Raw genomic sequence first — 19,240 nt, forward strand, 5'->3', positions numbered from 1 at the left:
TCTATCGTCCCCTTCTCCTCCCGCCTTCAATCTTTGCCAGCATCAGGGTCTTTTTCCAGGCACAAGCCTTCAAAAAAAAAAAGAAAACGACAAGCTTCTTTAATCGTCCTTACGGCTTTTTGCACCTCCCAGAGCTAGAGGGCGACCAAAGCGCATACGGCGCGTTGGCCGGTAACTAAGGCCGCTCCCGACGCGCACGTCCTTACGTAGACGTTGGGGGAGGAGCTGCCCTGTGCGCGGTGACTGGCGGCGGCACTGGCGGCAGCTGGAGGCGGAGTAGTGCGGGTCGCAGGCTTGGAGAACTTCGGAGGCGGCGGGGGCGCCGGCGACGACGACGACGACGAGGACAGCAGGAGCGGGCCCCGGGCTTGTCGTTCACCATGCCGACCGTGGAGGAGCTTTACCGCAACTACGGCATCTTAGCCGATGCCACGGAGCAAGTGGGCCAAGTGAGTAACCCAGCGGCCTGCGGGCCGGCGTTCCGCGGCCTCGAAAGCGCTCCCCGGGCCCGGCGGGGGCTGCTGCTTCGCCCGCCCGCGAGCTCCTGGCCGCCCGGGCTGTTTTCGTCGGGGTGGGCCCCTCCCGGGAGTGCAGATCCGGGCTTCACCAGCCAGAGTGCGGTCCCCGCGTCCCAGGCTCCTCTGCCTCCCGTGGTCAGCCTTTTCTCACCGTTTCCTAATTCAGCTTTTTCAGCACCCCACCCCATCCCCAGTTCAGTCTCTTCCCTGATCCTTGTCCTCCAGGGTCCTTTGAAGTCCTTCTCCTTTTCGGTGGCGCTCAATCCCTTGGACGATTAAATTGTGAGTTCAGAAACGCCTTTCTCGAGGCAAAAATCTGCAGTTAATTTAGGAAGAGCTCTTGGGAGACAGAAGTTTGTGAAATTCCGAAGGGGCCGTTACGTCTAGACTTTAATGAGGGCTTATGATTTCGTTATTTAGCCTATTCGATGAGCGCCTGCCAGGAACCAAGTTCTGCCGCCGGCCCCTGGAAGTACGAGAAACACAGACCCGTGCTCTCCCAGGACGCATCTTTAGTGAGGGAGAGCAGTGATAAATAAGAAAGTTAGATGCTTCCCTCCCGCCCCACCCACCACACACACACACACACTCACACACCCCGTGAAAAGTGTGAAGAAAATATAACAGGGCTGTGCGCGGGGGTAAGGGGGTGGTGTGCAGCTTTAAATAGAGTTGTCTGGCAAGAGTTCCCTAAAGTGTTTGCCCAGACACAACTTCAGCAGTGCTGAATCGGCCCTCCGAGCCGCTGCTGCTTTGTGAGCCTTCAAGTGCTAGAGTCCATTGAACTTGAGGAGTTGATGAAGTGGTGGTGTGTTTTCTTGGTAAAAGAACCAGTCTCCCCGACATAATCTCCATCACTGTTAGAAATCCCATGCTGTATCTTTTCAGGGCTTAAAACGTCATTTGATTCTCCTGCTTACCCATCCCAAAGCAGTAGGAAGTGGGAGATCCTAAAGACTGATAACATTAGCAAAGCTGTGGCTGTACATCTCCCATCCTTTTTTTCTGAACATGTGTAATTCAGTTCATTTCAGATGCTCTGTCGTGTCCGACTCTTTGCAACCCATGGACTGCAGTACACCATGCTTCCCTGTCCACCACCAACTCTCAGAGCCTACTCAAACTCATGTCCATCCAGTCGATGATGCCGTCCAGCCATCTCATCCTCTGTCATCCCTTTCTCCTCCCGCCTTCAGTCTTTCCCAGCATCAGGGTCTTTTCCAGTGAGTCAGTTCTTCACATCAGGTGGCCAGAGTATTGGAGCTTCAGCTTCAGCATCAGTCCTTCCAATGAATATTCAGGACTGATTTCCTTTAGGATTGACTGGTTAGATCACCTTGTAGTCCGAGAGACTCTCAAGGGTCTTCTCCAACACCACAGTTTAAAAGCATCAGTTCTTCTGCGCTTAGCTTTCTTTATGGTCCGACTCTCACATCCATACATGACTATTGGAAAAAACCATAGCTTTGACTAGACAGACCTTTGTTGGCTAAGTAATGTCTCTGCTTTTTAATATGCTGTCTAGGTTGGTCGTAGCTTTTCTTCCAAGGAGCAAGCGTCTTTTAATTTCATGGCTGCAGTCACCATCTGCAGTGATTTTTGAGCCCAAGAAAATAAACTGTCATTGTTTCCCCATCTGTTGGCCATGAAGTGATGGGACCAAATGCCATGATCTTAGTTTTTTGGATGTTGAGTGTTAAGCCAGCTTTTTCACTCTCCTCTTTCACTTTCATCAAGGGGCTCTTTAGTTCCTCTTTGCTTTCCGCCATAAGGGTGATGTCCTCTGCATATCTGAGGTTTCTGATATTTCTCCTGGCAATCTTGATTTCAGCTTGTGCTTCATCCATCCCAGCATTTCACATGATATACTCTGCATATACGTCAAATCATCAGAGTGACAATATACAGCCTTGACATACTCCTTTCCCAATTTGGAACCAGTCCATTGTTCCATGTGCGGTTCTGACTTGCTTCCTGACCTGTCTCTCAGGAGGCAGGTAAGGTGGTCTGGTATTCCCATATCTTTAAGAGAAAGAGTAAAGAGATGTATAATTCAGGTTGAATCGTTGTGAGCTGAACAAAAAACTTAATTTGGGACCATATTTAGCTTAATCTAGAATTGTGAATACACCAGTTTCAAGTATCAGATGATTTTTCTTTCCTACACATTTCCACTTCAGTAGAGAATTTTGATGTCGTCGATGAGAAATACTTACTGATAGTCTGTTGTGGATGTTTATAGGATGTGTGTGTTGAGTCATCTGTGAAGGAAGCATTTTCTGCCCACTGAGGCAGGGTGGGGAAAACTTAGATGGTCACTCAATTTGAGCTTTTGTTGTCCTTGTTCCTCAGGGGAACTAGTAAGTGAAGATGTTCTTGTTCGTTATGACTGACTTAGGGAAGAGTGTAGCAAATTGTTCTGCCTAAAATTGACTTCATTGCAGAGGGGATGGGGGACAAAAGATAGAACAGTGATTCCCAAGTCCGTTGTATACTTGCTCTCCCAAAGAGGTGATTCAGGACTCTTCCAGAGAACCCAGTGCTGTCCCGTACCCCAACCCTCATTTTTTGCTGGACAGTCACCTACTTAGAGTACGTTAGAGAAAACAAGCCAAACTGGAGTTTTCCTATTCAATGAATTTGAGAGTTGTTCAGATTTTCCTCTTATGTCATCTTTAGTTATAAATCTACCAGCTTAGGTTGAGAGTTCTTCCTCAAGAGGTCAGTAATGTTTCTCAGAAGAAATCTGCTTTTAATTTAGGAAGAGTGCTTAGGAGACAGAAGTTTGTGAAAAACAGGAGGGCCGCCTTTCATGCAGATTTGAATGAGGACCCGCGTTTCATTTATTCAGTATCTTTTTTGAGTGCCTATCATGTACCAAACACCGTTGTTGATTTAGTCACTAAGTCACATCCAATTCTTTGTGACCCCGTGGACTGTAGCCCCCCAGGCTCCTCTGTCCGAAGGATTTCTCAGGGAAGAATACTGGAGTCAGTTGCCATTTCCTTCTCCAGAGGAGCTTCCTGACCCGTGAATGGAAGCCACGTCTCCTGCTTGGCAGGTGGTTCTTTACTGCTGAGCCACCTGGGAAGCCCAGCAGCCACTCTGCTGGACAGTAAGGTTTTAGCATAGTTCTTTTAAGTGATGGGACATCAGTGCCTTCGTGACACTGTAATGTCAAGTGTCAAACAACTAAATAAGATAAAAGACCTCTGTGTAGTAAGGTGTCATGATTTGCTGAGCCTCAGACAGTAAATTCTGGTAGAACTGAAGCTGGCCTAAACCGTAATGCCAACTAATTCTGCTCTGTTGTGTAATAATGCTTCCCTTTTAGAGAAAATTCCTAAAACTGCTCACTAAAGAAAAGTGTATTGGGCTTCAAGATACTGCTTATAAATTTTAATTGAAAGCAACAGCCAACTTAACAGAAGGGACACCATTCATGATTTTTTAAGGAGAGGAAAAAGTATTTACATTCTTAATGTACCTAAGCCAGATTTTCATGTTACCTTAGAAGATTTTACAGTAGAGAGTTTGAATTTTCTGGCAGGCACCTCTCTGGACTTCCTGGTGGCTCAGACGGTAGAGAATCCATCTGCAATGCAGGAGACCTGGGTTCAATCCTTGGGTCTGGAAGATCCTCTGGAGAAGGGAATGGCAACCCACTCCAGTGTTCCTGCCTGGAAAATTCCATGAACAGAGTATGCGGTCGCAAAAAGTCTGACACGACTGAGCAACTAACACACACTTCTCTGGACACTTTTGAAACCATGTTTGAGTTTCTTAGTCTAGAACTTCCTTCTAACTTTATTTTGATTTTCACCCTTTTTCAAAGAGGTGAATTCCACAGTTGCTCAGGGAGCTGCCACTGAGGGGACTGCCCAGGGTTAAATTCTTTCATTTTTTTGTTCTCTCCTTGCCTTGTCCCATGCCCTTCAGTAGAACATTTGAAGAAATACAGTCAAGGAAGGAACAGGTACATATTTACCACATAACCCTTGTTTTCAAGGAGTCTCTCTTGAATGAAGAAGGGAACTTTATACACACATACTCAGACATATTTAAACCGTGAACATGTATGTTCTAAGAAGCAAACTGCAGGTCATAAATTCTAAGTGAAGCGTTATTTAATACCTCAAAACTTGCAGTCCTTCTGTCGTCTCTCCTCTTGTAACCTCCTTACTCGGCCCCCTTTCTCCCGCTCTGCCTCTGCCACTCCTTAGGCAGGTCTCCTTCCTCTGCTGTGTTCCTTAGCCCTCTCAGCCCTTTTCCTGGTTCCCAACAGGCCGTAAAAGCACATGCTGTGGCCCATCATTAGATTTTGTCTCAACTTTTTATGAGTGTACTTAATTTTAAGATGTAAATATTTAATTTTATGTTATGTAGTCAAGAAAAACTAAAAAAAAAAAGAAGAAGAAGAAAAACTTAAAGAAAAACCAAACACCTATTAAGGGATTTTGGCAGTTAGACTGCAGTAAGATCTGACCAATATAACACCTAAACTCTGATTTCTCTTGTGTTCTCTTACACAGGAGTGTATTGGCTCTAAGGGCAGAAGAGTATAAACTTTACTGACTTATGTTTCATGAAATAGCATTCTTTTGGTACTTTTTTCTGGCATGCTTAAGCTAAAATCAAAGACCAACCAAGTTCATAATCCCTCAAAAATATGTAGAAGTGTTAACAGTTTAACACACAAACTAAGTTTAATTGAGTCTAAGGAAGGAAGGAATACAGCTTAGTTCATCCATCTTCTTTTTATGTCATACTTGAGAAATTTGTTGGAACTGCATCCTTTCTTCTCTAAAGTAACAGCTTTACTTTGCACATCACTGGCTACTTATTAGTTGTGATTTCACTTTTTCTTTTAGAATGTGTCTACTAAATGCGAATCAAATTGTAACTTTTTTACTTGAAAATATCTTAATGATTTCTTTTGCATTTGCTCTTTTTATTAGATATTAAAATCACAGATATAGTTTTAGAAATGTATTAAAAATGTTTACAATTAAAGCCTTTTATTAGGATGATAAACCATTTATCTAGCTAAAATATACAACTGTTGGAAAAGGAAAGTGCACAGTGCTGTGTAGTATGTGAAACGTTTTATTGTGTTTACACACCTACCTGTTAATGAATCACTGTGATCACTGAAAATATCACTTACATCTTGTGTCTTCTTTGAAAACCAGAAGTAGTAACTACTTGAGGGAGATTTCTATTCAAAAGTCTTGTCCGAATACTGCAGTCGAAAAGCAGATAATTTAAAAAGCTGGCAAAGAGAATATAATTTTATTTTGCATTTCATAAAGGATAATTAAAGTCTGTTAATAATGTCTGTGAAATTATTTGATAAAACTGATGACTATTAATGGTTGTTTAACGATGTTAAAATGTCTTAACTTTCCAAAGGTCTTATGTTTGGGATAATACGTTCCAATTTACATGCTTGTGTGAAGCCTGTATTTAGGACTCAAATTACCTTTGACAACCCTGGATCTGGCAAACTTTTCTTTCTCTCCTCGTTTGTTAATTAAGACCTCAGAATACTAATTTGAAAGATTCCAATTAAAGAAGCTTGGTATTAGACACAGATCGTGACTTAAAAACCCATCAGAACTATGTTTGGGTCCTGGATCTGCTACTTAACCTACTGTGTGTTTCTGGACAAATTATTTCACTTTTCTGAGCCTTGGTGGTTTTCTCATCTGAAAAATAGGGATAGTAGTAACACCTAACTCACAGGATTACTGTGAGGCCTTCCACACAATACACAAGGCATTCCACAGCCCCTTGTAGGCTTTCAGCAGATGTTGCTGGTGATCCCTTTTTGTTCTATTCCAGATTTTTTTTCCTTGGTAGGGGGATGGGTTGTTTCAAGCAGGAATTCTTCATTTACTTTTAGACAGTGAATTTTAGACAATTCAAAGGTCTTTCTAAGTAAAGCTTGAAATTCAAGTTAAAGGAAATTGGACTGATAACTCTGCAAAAAGTAAGGATGTCGGATGGCTCCAGACTTTGATTTTATGACATCTACTGAGGGCTTCCCTGGTGGGAAGCTTTTACTTTCAAACAATAAAGAATCCGACTGCAATGCAGGAGACCTGGGTCGGCTCCCTGGGTCAGGAAGATCCCTTGGAGAAGGGAATAGCAACCCACTCCAGTATTCTTGCCTGGGAAATCCCATAGACAGAGGAGTCTGGCAGTCCATGCAGTGTCAAAGAGTCGGACATGACTGAGCACCTAACACTTTCACTTTCACACTGAGCGACTTTTCAGAAGCTATGGAGCAAGCTACAGGAGTGTTAAGTGGCAGAGAAGTCAGCCATGATTTTTTTTGAACCTTTGCACTAAAAAGTGGGTAATATACTTTTGAAGTAGTAATTCCTGAAGGCTGATTTTGTGTCTGCATTTCATGAGGAAGCTATCCTCCTTATTCACAGAAATTTCTGTTATTTAGGGGTTGGTATTAATGTTTAAGATAGGAGTTGTCATTAATCTAGTAAATATGCGTATATTAAAATCTGTACCATTCAAAGATCTAATTGTGACCATAGCCTTTTGATACATAAAACACTTTATTTCTGATTATTTTTTAAAAAATAGTGTCCTTAATTGAGATTCCAATGAACCTAAATATCTTTGCATCCTGCCTTTTTTTTTCTCTTGAGTCTGTAATATACTGGATGTTCTTTAGTCATCCACTTAACTTATCTAAAGCATTTAGAGGATTGCCTTTTACAGAGTAAATACGATATTGTGTACATATTTGGTTTAGTAGTATGTTTAAGGTTTTCCAGTAATTAAAAGTTCTCTGTAGTCACGATATGTATTGCTTTGTTTCCCAACTTGATCCATTAATAAAAGGGCTAGTTTGGAGGCAAGTGTGTAGTGGGGACTGGGAATTTGTTGACTCTTCATATATTGTGAGTATCTGAGGGCAAGCACTTCTGAAATTTTTTTTAAAGGAAACAAACGAACTTTGAATGTATTATTTTAATGAAAAGTTAAATATATGACATTGGGCATGCAGAACAAATTACCATTTTTATATTCTAAAACATGAGGCAAAATAAAGCTTCCTAACTTTCCTCTTATTGCTTAATTTCAGGAATATATTCTACCTTGTGCAATGTGCTCATTGAAAATAGATCAGTATATCTAAACGTAACACAATTATTTGAGAATTGTGTTTCTTCAGTCTGTTCAGTTGCTCAGTCATGTCAGACTCTTTGCAACCCATGGACTGCAGCACGCCATGCTTCCCTGTCCATCACTAACTCCCAGAGCTTACTCAGACTCATGTCCATCCAGTTGGTGATGCCATCCAACTGTCTCATCCTCTCTCGTGCCCTTCTCTTCCCGCCTTCTGTCTTTCCCAGCATCAGGGTCTTTTCCAGTGAGTCAGTTCTTCACATCAGGTGGCCAAAGGATTGGAGCTTCAGCTTCAGTATCAGTCCTTCCAATGAATATTCAGGACTGATTTCCTTTAGGCTGGACTGGTTCGATCGCCTTGCAGTCCAAGAGACTCTCAAGGGTCTTCTCCAACACCACAGTTCAAAAGCATCGGTTCTTCTGCACTTAGCTCTCTTTATGGTCCAACTCTCACATCCATACATGACTACTGGAAAAACCATAGCTTTGACTAGACGGACCTTTGTTGGCAAAGTAAATGTCTCTGTTTTTTAAATATGCCATCTAGGTTGGTCATAGCTTTTCTTCCAAGGAGCAAGTGTCTTTTAATTTCATGGCTGCAGTCACCATCTGCAGTGATTTTGGAGCCCAGAAAATATAAAGTCTGTCACTGTTTCCATTGTTTCCCCATCTATTTGGCATGAAGTGATGGGACCAAATGCCATGATCTTAATTTTTTGAATGTTGAGTGTTATGCCAGCTTTTTCACTCTACTCTTTCACTTTCATCAAGAGGCTCTTTAGTTCCTCTTCACTTTTCTGCCATAAGGGTGGTGTCATCTGCCTATCTGAGGTTATTGATATTTCTCCTGGCAATCTTGATTCCCGCTTGTGCTTCATCCAGCCCAGCATTTCACATAATGTACCCTGCATAAAAGTTAAATAAACAGGCTAACAGTATACAGCATTGACGTACTCCTTTCCCAATTTGGAGCCAGTCTGTTGTTCCATGTCCAGTTCTAACTGTTGCTTCCTGACCTGCATACAGATTTCTCAGGAGGCAGGTAAGGTGGTCTGGTATTCCCATCTCTGAAAGAATTTTCCACAGTTTGTTGCAATCCACACAGTCAAAGGCTTTAGTGTAGTCAGTGAAGCAGAGGTAGATGTTTTTCTGGAATTGTCTTGCATTTTCTATGATCCAACAGATGTCAGCAATTTGATCTCTGGTTCTTCTGCCTTTTCTAAATCCAGCTTGAACATCTGGAATTTCTCGGTTCACATACTATTGAAGCCTAGCTTGGAGAATTTCAAGCATTACTTTGCTAGCGTGTGAGATGAGTACAGTTGTGTTTATTCTGTTTATTACAAAATTTTAAAGCATGATACAGTCACAAGACTAAGAACAGTTAATCACTAAATGAAGAAGTGTTAGTACATAACAAACCTTTTTTTTCCACATAAAATTAGATACATTCTTCTCTCTTTCCCAAATGACAAAGAATAATGTGAAGGGCAGGGAACAGATAGTAGGAAGGTAGGTGTTAAATTTAAGCAGTAAAACTCCCAAAGTAAGCCCTATTTCTTAGCCTGTGTGAAATTTTACTAACTTAAAGCAAACTCAAAGAAGTTTGTTTAACTTGCCATTCTTCAAAATTGTATTTCTTTTCTGCTTTATTCTTTTGTTTCAGCATAAAGATGCTTATCAAGTGATATTGGATGGTGTCAAAGGCGGTACCAAGGAAAAAAGATTAGCAGCTCAGTTTATTCCAAAATTCTTTAAGCATTTTCCAGAATTGGCCGATTCTGCTATCAATGCGCAGTTGGACCTCTGTGAAGACGAAGACGTATCGGTACGTTTATGGCTGACGCTCCGACAGGCTTTCAGTGTCGCCTTTGCCGCTTTCAGACATCCTCTCTGTGTGGCTAAGGTACCTGAAGCACCAGGCGTACTAGCGCGTGGTAAAATCCTGCCGCCGGGTCTGGTCTGCTGGGGCAGCATCCCAGGGCTTCAGTCTGCATGTGAGGAAACGTGTCAGCTCTTTCTCCACCTTTCAGTTGTGAAAAATGCATGCAAAATACTTCGTTTTGCTTATTTATTATCCACTGTTGAAAACAGCTGTGGCTCACATCTTTTTCGTAGATTGTTAGGCAAAGTGCACGTGAAATCAGACTAGCTTTAGCTTGTAGTCGATTTATGCTTTCTTGGATATTTAAAATAATAACAGCATTGCAGCATAAAATATAGTTTCAACACCCCTAAATAGTTTTCATAGCAGAAAAATAATTGAACTGTGAAATAATTATATGTTATTACTGGAATAAAAAGGAGTAGTTTTTCCTTGGAACAGAATTAAGCATTAGCATTTCTGGCTGCTGATACAAGTTCCTAAGAATTTTCGACTATTAGCCCCTGGCTTTTCAAATGAAAGTAGTGAATCATCAACATTTTGTGCAAAATTTGAATTTTTATATTAAACTAAATAAACCAAGATCCTGTATTTGGAATTATGTACACAGAATATATCCACAAATTTGCATACTGAACATCCTAAAGTAAGTCGTTACTAGCTATGACCTTGGCCACTGCAGCCATTCTTGAGGGATACGGTATGGTGTGCCCACAGGTAGGTAGTAAAAACCCAACAATTGTATATAGTCAACATATAGACTGTTTATAATCTCAAGTCTGTCTACTCGAGTCAGATAATTGTATTTAATGTCCCTTTCCACCACATTTTGTTTCATATTCTGTGAAGCTTGAATATTAAAGTGGAATAAATTATCTCTAAAACTGAAAACCTCATGTTGTATAGTTTTGTGGCGCATATGCCGGTTATTACAGTTTCTCTCATACTTTTTGTCCTCTTTAAAGGTCGAGGTTGTTGTTTTTATTCATGATAGTATTTGGTTAATTTTTTATTTGAAATTATGTTCAGATTCGACGGCAAGCAATTAAAGAGCTGCCTCAGTTTGCCACTGGAGAAAATCTCCCCCGAGTGGCAGATATACTAACCCAACTTTTGCAAACAGGTAAGGAATTTTATTATTACCCTTTTATCTAAATGTAACTTCTCTGAAATACTGATTCTTTTTTTTTTCCCCTGAAGATTTGCCTTTGATAGAAATTTAAATTCTTTTTTCATACAGTTAGTTTGAAGCTTAATGACTTATGACTGTCTGATTTCTAGTTTTGTTTTGAATTCTGGTTGTGAAGGTATAATGACTGGATGCTTTGGGGGATTTTGATGCATCGTGATCTGTCACCCCCAGCTTCCTGTAGTTTCTTAACTGTACCATCTTACAATCTTAGCATCAGCGCTTGCCAGGTACACGGATCAGGGTCTCTACCCTTCCAGGAAAGCTGTGTTTTCTTGGTACCTGAGATAAATGCTTAGTTTACGTCTCCTCTCAGTGTGATCTGTGACAGACTGTGTTGAGTCTTAAGTTTGAAAAGGAAGCAGATTATACACTGTACCTCTTTCTCTCTATCCAGATGACTCTGCAGAATTTAACTTAGTGAACAACGCCCTCTTAAGTATATTTAAGATGGATGCAAAAGGTAAGGCCACTTCTTGTTCTGAATTGTGTTTGATGTCCTAACAAATTGGGGAATTTGGCATTTCTCATTAAGGGTAAAGTCTGGGATTCACCCAGACATCTGTTTCATAAAAATTCTAAGTGTTCTCAGGGGACAAAAAAGCAGCTTAGCTCAAGCTGTTGAGTCAAGATGACTCAGAAAACCAGAAGAAATAATTTTAAAAACAGACCAAACTTTTCCCTTAGAAATATGTTGGAAAAACTCTGTTTCCCACTTGAAAAAATTCATCCAGAAATCCCTGGGCTTATTTACTATTAATAATGATAAAAAAGAAATGTCATGCTCAAGCTGATTCTGAGTCCATGAACAAAGTATATGATCACTCTTATGGTTGAGACTGTAGAAATTTTAGACTGGTTTAACCAGTATCAGTGATATTCATGATATATATTAATTCACTTGAAAAGAAATGCTGTAATTCAAATTAACTTGAAGGATGTCATTCCTATATAGAATTGACTTCCGGATGCAACTATTTTGTTTTGCAGGGACTTTAGGTGGCTTGTTCAGCCAAATACTTCAAGGAGAGGACATTGTTAGAGAACGAGCAATTAAATTCCTTTCTACAAAACTTAAGACTTTACCAGATGAAGTCTTAACAAAGGAAGTAGAGGAACTTATACTAACTGAATCCAAAAAGGTAAGCTTCCGTTATCTTTTAGTGAACTTCCCTAATGCACAGGAACATAGTTGATTTTAGCACTGTTCATCAGTGCTATACGTAGCTTGTTTATAAGAGCATATGTCCCATAAGAACCATTGTAGAACTTCAGGATTTTCTTCTGTTGTATTTTGCACTTTGGTCACTTTAATGGGAAGTGGAGAAGACAAAAGGAGAAGGGGGCAGTAGAGGATGAGATGGTTGGATGGCATCACCAATCAATGGACATGAACCTGGGCAAACTCCGGGAGATGGTAAGGGACACAGGGGCCTGGCATGCTGCAGTCCATGGGGTTGCAAAGAGTCAGACATGACTTAGTGACTGAACAACAACAGCAGCACTTGTAATGATGAATCACGGTGTTACTTTAAAGGGGTTCAGTTCAGTTCAGTCGCTCAGTCCTGTCCGACTCTTTGCGACCCCATGAATCGCAGCACGCCAGGCCTCCCTGTCCCTCACCAACTCCCGGAGTTCACTCAGACTCACGTCCATTGTGTCAGTGATGCCATCCAGCCATCTCATCCTCTGTCGTCCCCTTCTCCTCCTGCCCCCAACCCCTCCCAGCATCAGAGTCTTTTCCAGTGAGTCAACTCTTCACATGAGGTGGCCAAAGATTAAAGGGTTTGATCACATATAAATCCTTTGTGGTATTATCCTCAAAATCTATGCATTCATCAGGTCTCTGAATGAATCATTTCCTTCAGGAAATTTTACTTATTTCCCACCTGTCTCCCTAATTTTAGGATATTCAGCCATAGGATTCTGAATCATTTCAAAATGGAAATGAAATCACCTTGAAATGACCTGTTGTTTTATACTGTCCCATGACATTATAAACTCAGGAGACCATGCTTATTTGTCTGTGCACCCAGCACTAGCAGAGTTACAGTTGCTAAGATTTGAAAGGTGTGCCACAATTAACTTTTCGTTCAAACAGCACCAAAGTTTGGGAATAGTTTATTTTTATGTGTTCAGGAAAATTCAATGTTGTCTCTAATGGCACCACTCACTTGCTTATTGGCAAGATTTCTTCAATGAGAGAGAAAGGAGCTGCGTATTTCACTTTTGTGTCTGGTGGGATGTGTCATGATTGCTTGCTCCTTTGGTCAGTGGACAGAAAGGTTGAGACCCGCTGACACAGAAGACTAAAAACTTGCATGGTCTCCTGTTTGGTTTGTGCTTCCCTGGTGGCTCAGCTGATAAAGAATCCACCTGCAATGCAGGAGACCTGGGTTCGATCCCTGGGTTGGGAAGATCCCCTGGAGAAAGGAAAGGCTACCCACTCCAGTATTCTGGCCTGGAGAATCCCACACTGTAAAGAGTTGAACACAACTGAGAGACTTTCACTTTCACTTTTCCTGTTTTGTGTGTAATTACCATGTTAATGTGAATGAGGCTGCTTTTAAATATAAGGAACTGAATCTGATTTAACAGTTTATTGCCAGATTTTCATGGTTTTTTTTTTTTCCCGCTATCAGCCCCTGAAGAGCCTTTTTAGGTATTTTAGATTTAGAGAGTATCCTCAGCCACTCTCCCTGAAATTTTAACACCACAGATATACTGGATATCTGTTTATGTACTATATGTGCATCTGTGCTTTAGACATAAAAAAAGAGTAAAATTTCCCGAGAACCAAGTGTTGTCCCCTTGGAAACAATATAGTGCACCATTGAGAGTGCATGGCTTATTCTGAAGCTAAGTCGACTGAAGCTTGAAGTTGTTCTGTCTTCAGTGTTTCAGAGATCCGAGCAGCAAACCGACTTCTGCACAACGAATTTGCTGTGCAGTTTCAATATTGTTCTTTCTTTTCCATTCAAGTGATAAAGATACTAATAACTATTCTGAATGGTCTCTTTCCAGGTGCTAGAAGATGTGACCGGTGAAGAATTCGTCCTGTTCATGAAGATACTGTCTGGGTTAAAAAGCTTACAGACAGTGAGTGGAAGGCAGCAACTGGTAGAGTTGGTGGCTGAGCAGGCTGACCTGGAACAAACCTTCAACCCCTCAGACCCTGACTGTGTGGACAGGCTTTTACAGTGCACTCGGCAGGCGGTACCCCTCTTCTCTGTGAGCTCTTTGTTCTATATAGCTAGTATTTTGATTATGCTATTGGCTTGAATTGTGTAGATATACTCTTGACCGTTCTCCTCAAAGCTCTGCATAAAAGTATTAACACAGTGGAGCAGTCATTTGTTTTATGCAGGCCTAGGAGAAGAGCCCAAAGCAGCAAGAAGTTTCTTTAAAGTCTTGCCTAGAGACTTTTGAAAAGTCTTGAGAATTTTAAGTCCCATGCTCCAGGTTACTTTGCAACTAAGTATATGCTGTCTGTTGAGGTTATTTATGAGATGCTCTGGGATATGCTCTCCCATTGTATTTTAGCTGTAGTACTTGATGCTTTGATACTGAGCATTTGTTGATTGACATTCGACTATTACATTTGAGAGAATATGTATTTATTTTTTTGACAACAAAAAAATAATGTATTTATTTTTTTATTTATCAGTATTCTTTGGATTTTTACAGAAAAATGTTCATTCCACAAGGTTTGTGACTTATTTCTGTGAGCAAGTTCTCCCTAACCTCAGTTCCTTGACTACCCCAGTGGAAGGTCTTGATATACAGTTGGAGGTAAGAGAAAATTTCTGGCTTTAGCACTGAAAAGGCATTGCCATATTTCAACCTAAATGTAAACCACTAACTTGATCTGATTGCTAAGAGATTTAAGGCCTGGTGGTGGCTAGCTAATAATCTGTCCCAGGATTAATTACATGGAAATGCTTTATGGATTCATTGAGAGTTTGCTGCAGTGGGAAAAACAATGCCTGTAGTTTTCATTATAGTCATTCTCTACCTTTGTAACCTTAATGCTTTTAAATACATTGTTCAGTCATGACAGTTCCTATCTCTGTAACTGATAGAGCCAGGTTTAAATAGATTCACACAAAATGTCGTTTATCCCTTCTCCAATAGAATTGACTACCCTCTCTCCCTTCTATATCAATTGTAATGTACGTACACATTTTTTCGGAGCATATAAAAATACTTTACTGCTTTCTCCCCAATTTAACCTTATTCCTCTCGGAATCTCCAAAATCTAATGTAGAGCCTGATTCTGAAAAGCACCTGATAATGTTTGTTTAGTTCAACTGAAATATGGAAATATGCCATTTCCTCATAGGTCCTTAGGAGAGAGGAGAGTCTCACTGTGCAATTAAACTGTGGTTTGCTTCACATGTCCTGGGTGTGACTTACCAGACTGGGATTGAGTAAAGCAGAGATGAACCTCAGGAACAGTGGCGGTTACTGATACTTTGATAGTATGCAGAGACTGAGTTTGATAGCACAGGAGGCCCAGCCTAAATATTAGCAGTGAATATTGCTGGTCGTCTCTTCCTTGTGTGTTATTGTCCTGTAGCAGAGAGTGTCGTGTGTGTTCCTTTCCTTACTTATTCCCACAGGCATATTGAGAGCCATGAGATCAGGGTTTCAGGGTCTGCACTGCCACTCATATATCGTGACTTTGCCAGGTTACATTCTCTCTCCGACCTTCAGCTTCCTCAAAGTAAAATAGAGCTGCATCTTTTTTTTTTCCAGTTCAAACATTATGTTCTGTAAAAGCCTATTTGAAAAATAAGCAATCTTAAATAGTTACCTAGAATATTATCTTACAACCCTTGCTCATTCAAAGAAAAGAATGCTAATAACAGTAAATTGTGTGTTTTAGGTATTAAAACTCTTGGCCGAAATGAGTTCATTTTGTGGTGACATGGAAAAACTAGAAACAAATTTAAGGAAACTATTTGATAAGTTATTGGTAAGAATTTTTTTCTTTCCTTATGGCATAGTCAGTATAGCATCCCAAAGTTTAGTAGTATAGTATTTACAGATTATGCAGAGCCGGATTTTGAAGTGATTTAGGTAATAATCCTAATGAGTATTCTTAGCTGCTCAGGCCACAAAATTGTCTACTTTTTTTTTTTTTTAATCTGTTTTAGTCTTTTGCATTTCTTCTGTTGTTGATGCTTTAGACAAAATATAATACAAGGTTTATATAGTAAGTTTTTCTACTATTTCTTCATCAGAATATTCTGTTTTCTCCAGAGCACCATCGCCGTTACTGCCCAGGGCCAAATAGCTTTAACAACCTAGAAGTGAAGTCATTATGTCATAATTGGTTTTTATTTTGTGGCTTACAGTTTAGGTGTCATATCCAAAAAATCGTTATTACCATGACCCAGGTCGAGGAGCTTTATTCCTATGTTTTCTTCTAGGAATTTCATGAGAGACATATGTCTTATACTCTTTCTTGTTTTTCTCTTACATACTTTGCTCAGTATAATGATCTCTAGGTCTGCCCCTGTCGCTGCAAATGGCACTGTCTCACCCATTTTCATGGCTGAGTGTACTGCGGTGTGTGTGTGTGCACATGGATGTTCCACACCCTGTCTGTTTACCTATCGATGGACATTAGGTTGCTTCCATATCTTGGCTATTGTAAATAGTGCTATGAACATTGGGGTGCATGTATCTTTCTGAATTAGTTTTCTCTGGATATTTGCCCAGGAGTAGAATTGCTGGATCATACTATAACTCTTTTTTCAGTTTTTTAAGAAACTTTTTAAGAATACTGTTTTAGGAGCATCAGCTTTTGTTGCCAAACCTAGATTGAATCCTGACTCTAAAGCTTTTTTTTTTACCTAAGTTCTCAGAACTTCAGTCCCTTCATCTGCCTAGTGCTGGGTTGGCTACTCTTGTCGTCAGTAGCAGCAACAGCTATACTATAGGTTAATATGGAATGTTGACCGGTTGGGTCATTGATCCAAAATGTAAAAGGGATATCTTATGTAAATTTCTTATCTTGGTAGTTTTTAATGTTTCGTGTCTTAAAAGTGTGTCCTATAATTACTTGAGTATATGTTTTATAATTAGAGTGTCTAGAGCAGATCTCCTCTATCTCTTGTATTTTCATCTCTTAGGAGTACATGCCTCTCCCTCCAGAAGAAGCAGAAAACGGGGAGAATGCTGGTAATGAGGAACCCAAGCTGCAGTTCAGTTATGTGGAATGCTTGTTGTACAGCTTTCACCAGTTGGGCCGAAAACTTCCAGATTTCTTAACAGCTAAGCTGAATGCAGAAAAGCTCAAAGATTTCAAAATCAGGTGATATATGATTGCAGTGCCCCAGTCCTTGATAAAGGTGAAAGCTATCTTGAGGCTGCCTTGGTTTCGTTTTCATTTTGCAAGAGCTTTTTCCCCACCCTTTCTTACTACAATGCAAAAGAATGCAAGATCCACAAAACAGGAATGTATGCAAAGATGCAACTGTGGTGGCATGACAAATGCTTGGCAGAGGATGGCCTTTTACAGAAATGCCCTCTGGCTCTCCTCACTTGCTTTAGGATAGATACTGGGCTGGTTCTCTGACCTAACACCTCAAATTGTCCTCAGCTGTTCTTTATAGATAACAGCACCTGCCTTACAGAGTTGTGAGAATCAAATTGTCCTCAACTGTTAAATTTATAGATACTAATTTATAGATGCATCTACCTCGGAGAAGGCAGTGGCACCTCACTCTGGTACTCTTGCCTGGAAAATCCCATGGATGGAGGAGCCTGGAAAGCTGCAGTCCATGGGGTCGCTGAGGGTCGGACATGACTGAGCGACTTCACTTTCTCTCTTCACTTTCATGCACTGGAGAAGGAAATGGCAACCCACTCCAGTGTTCTTGCCTGGAGAATCCCAGGGACGGGGCATCCTGGTGGGCTGCCATCTATGGGGTTGCACAGAGTCAGACATGACAGAAGTGACTCAGCAGCAGCAGCAGCAGCATCTACCTTATAGAGAATTAAATGACAGTAATGAAAAACTTAAAGCACAGTGCCTGGCATATACTGGGTATTTGGTAAACTATAGCTGCTCTTAATCGGAGAAGGCAATGGCAACCCACTCCAGTGTTCTTGCCTGAAGAATCCCAGGGATGGAGGAGCCTGGTGGGCTGCCGTCTATGGGGTCACACAGAGTCGGACATGACTGAAGTGACTTAGCAGCTGCAGCTGCTCTTAATATCTTACAGGGTTTTTATTATGTTATAGTGTGGCTGGAGGAGCAGCACTGGAGAAATCAATTTGTGTCTCAGGAAGATACTTTGTATTAAATCATTGTTAACAAATTCTCATCTTAAGCTACTGTATCATCTGTGATTGTCCTCTATGCTTTGGTAAGGCAGAGGTTTATTACTTGCTGAAACATTTGACCAGAAGCAAACATCTTAGGAAATTACTCTGAAAGTGACAAAAAACCAGCAATGCCACATTGTTAAGCAGAATTCCTAGAAGGCGGCAGGCTGGAGTTATGGTAGCACTTTTCCACACATACTACCTGGAAACAAATTTGAAAAAAAGATTACTCGACATCCTTTGCAAAATTTTGTTTTATTTTTAAACTGGACCCTAAGGTGCAAATGGGTCAAACACCGTCCCTTGTTAGCAGATAAACACAGATTAAGTGACTTGTGTCTGTCACTTGAGCTTCACTTGACTAGTGGAAGAGAAGACTCCAGGCCACCTGATTCTAACCCATGGTCTGGGTTGTTTCTAACTTAGGTTAACCTTGCAGGTTAATGTAACAAGTTTCCTTAACCCAGTTCTAGAAGTGTTTCCATTGCCAGTGGATTTCTTTCAATTTTTGACAAAAACTACTTTTATTTTACTTATTTGTGTATCTCTTATGATCATACATTGATAATTAAAAGGAAGTCCCCCTCAAAGTTTACTCTTTATTGGTAAAGGCTGTAGTTTTCTTCGAATTTAAAACAGTTGCAGTGATGATTTGTTCATTAATAAACACTTCTTCATTTAGGCTGCAGTACTTTGCACGGGGCCTGCAGGTTTACATCAGACAACTCCGCTTGGCTCTCCAAGGCAAAACAGGCGAGGCCTTAAAAACAGATGAGGTGAGAATACTGGCTTATATCTCGTTAGGAAATTTTTATAATAGCCACCATTCATTACAAATTCAGACTGAATTCATATATTGAAGTGTACCATTCAACTTTATTTGAACCAATGATTTTAAGTCTAAAGGTTGAAGATACAGTATTAGAAGACTGCATATTTAGCTATATGCTATCTAGGAAACTTCTACCATTGTTGAAATGTCTTGAATGTTTCCAATGTTTGTGAACAGTGTTTGTTACCAAACTTTGATACATACTGATCTTTCACTGGGGTCTCATTAGCAGCACATTTTGTTTAAATATTTGTTTAGCGATTGTGACATTTTAAAATTTTACCTTTTTGAAACCCAAACATTAGTTTACATTAAAAGTATTA

At 40.5% G+C, this 19,240-nt stretch overlaps 1 protein-coding gene across 2 annotated transcripts in view; it reads left to right on the forward strand.

Annotated features, from left to right (window-relative positions):
* Positions 1-224: 224 nt before the first annotated feature.
* Positions 225-19,240, forward strand: part of API5 (apoptosis inhibitor 5) — a 28,197-nt gene continuing 9,181 nt past the window's right edge. For both annotated transcript variants that reach the window (XM_019975271.2, XM_019975272.2), the window contains exons 1-10: positions 225-449; positions 9,340-9,501; positions 10,588-10,681; positions 11,145-11,210; positions 11,738-11,889; positions 13,772-13,978; positions 14,435-14,539; positions 15,636-15,725; positions 16,888-17,069; positions 18,768-18,861. In XM_019975271.2, coding sequence (XP_019830830.1) covers positions 381-449; positions 9,340-9,501; positions 10,588-10,681; positions 11,145-11,210; positions 11,738-11,889; positions 13,772-13,978; positions 14,435-14,539; positions 15,636-15,725; positions 16,888-17,069; positions 18,768-18,861 — 1,221 coding nt within the window. In that variant the 5' untranslated portion in view covers positions 225-380. The remainder of the gene's footprint in view (positions 450-9,339; positions 9,502-10,587; positions 10,682-11,144; positions 11,211-11,737; positions 11,890-13,771; positions 13,979-14,434; positions 14,540-15,635; positions 15,726-16,887; positions 17,070-18,767; positions 18,862-19,240) is intronic.

The sequence above is a fragment of the Bos indicus genome, chromosome 15 (assembly GCF_029378745.1).
Source record: "Bos indicus isolate NIAB-ARS_2022 breed Sahiwal x Tharparkar chromosome 15, NIAB-ARS_B.indTharparkar_mat_pri_1.0, whole genome shotgun sequence".
In the NCBI taxonomy this organism is placed as follows: domain Eukaryota; kingdom Metazoa; phylum Chordata; class Mammalia; order Artiodactyla; family Bovidae; genus Bos; species Bos indicus.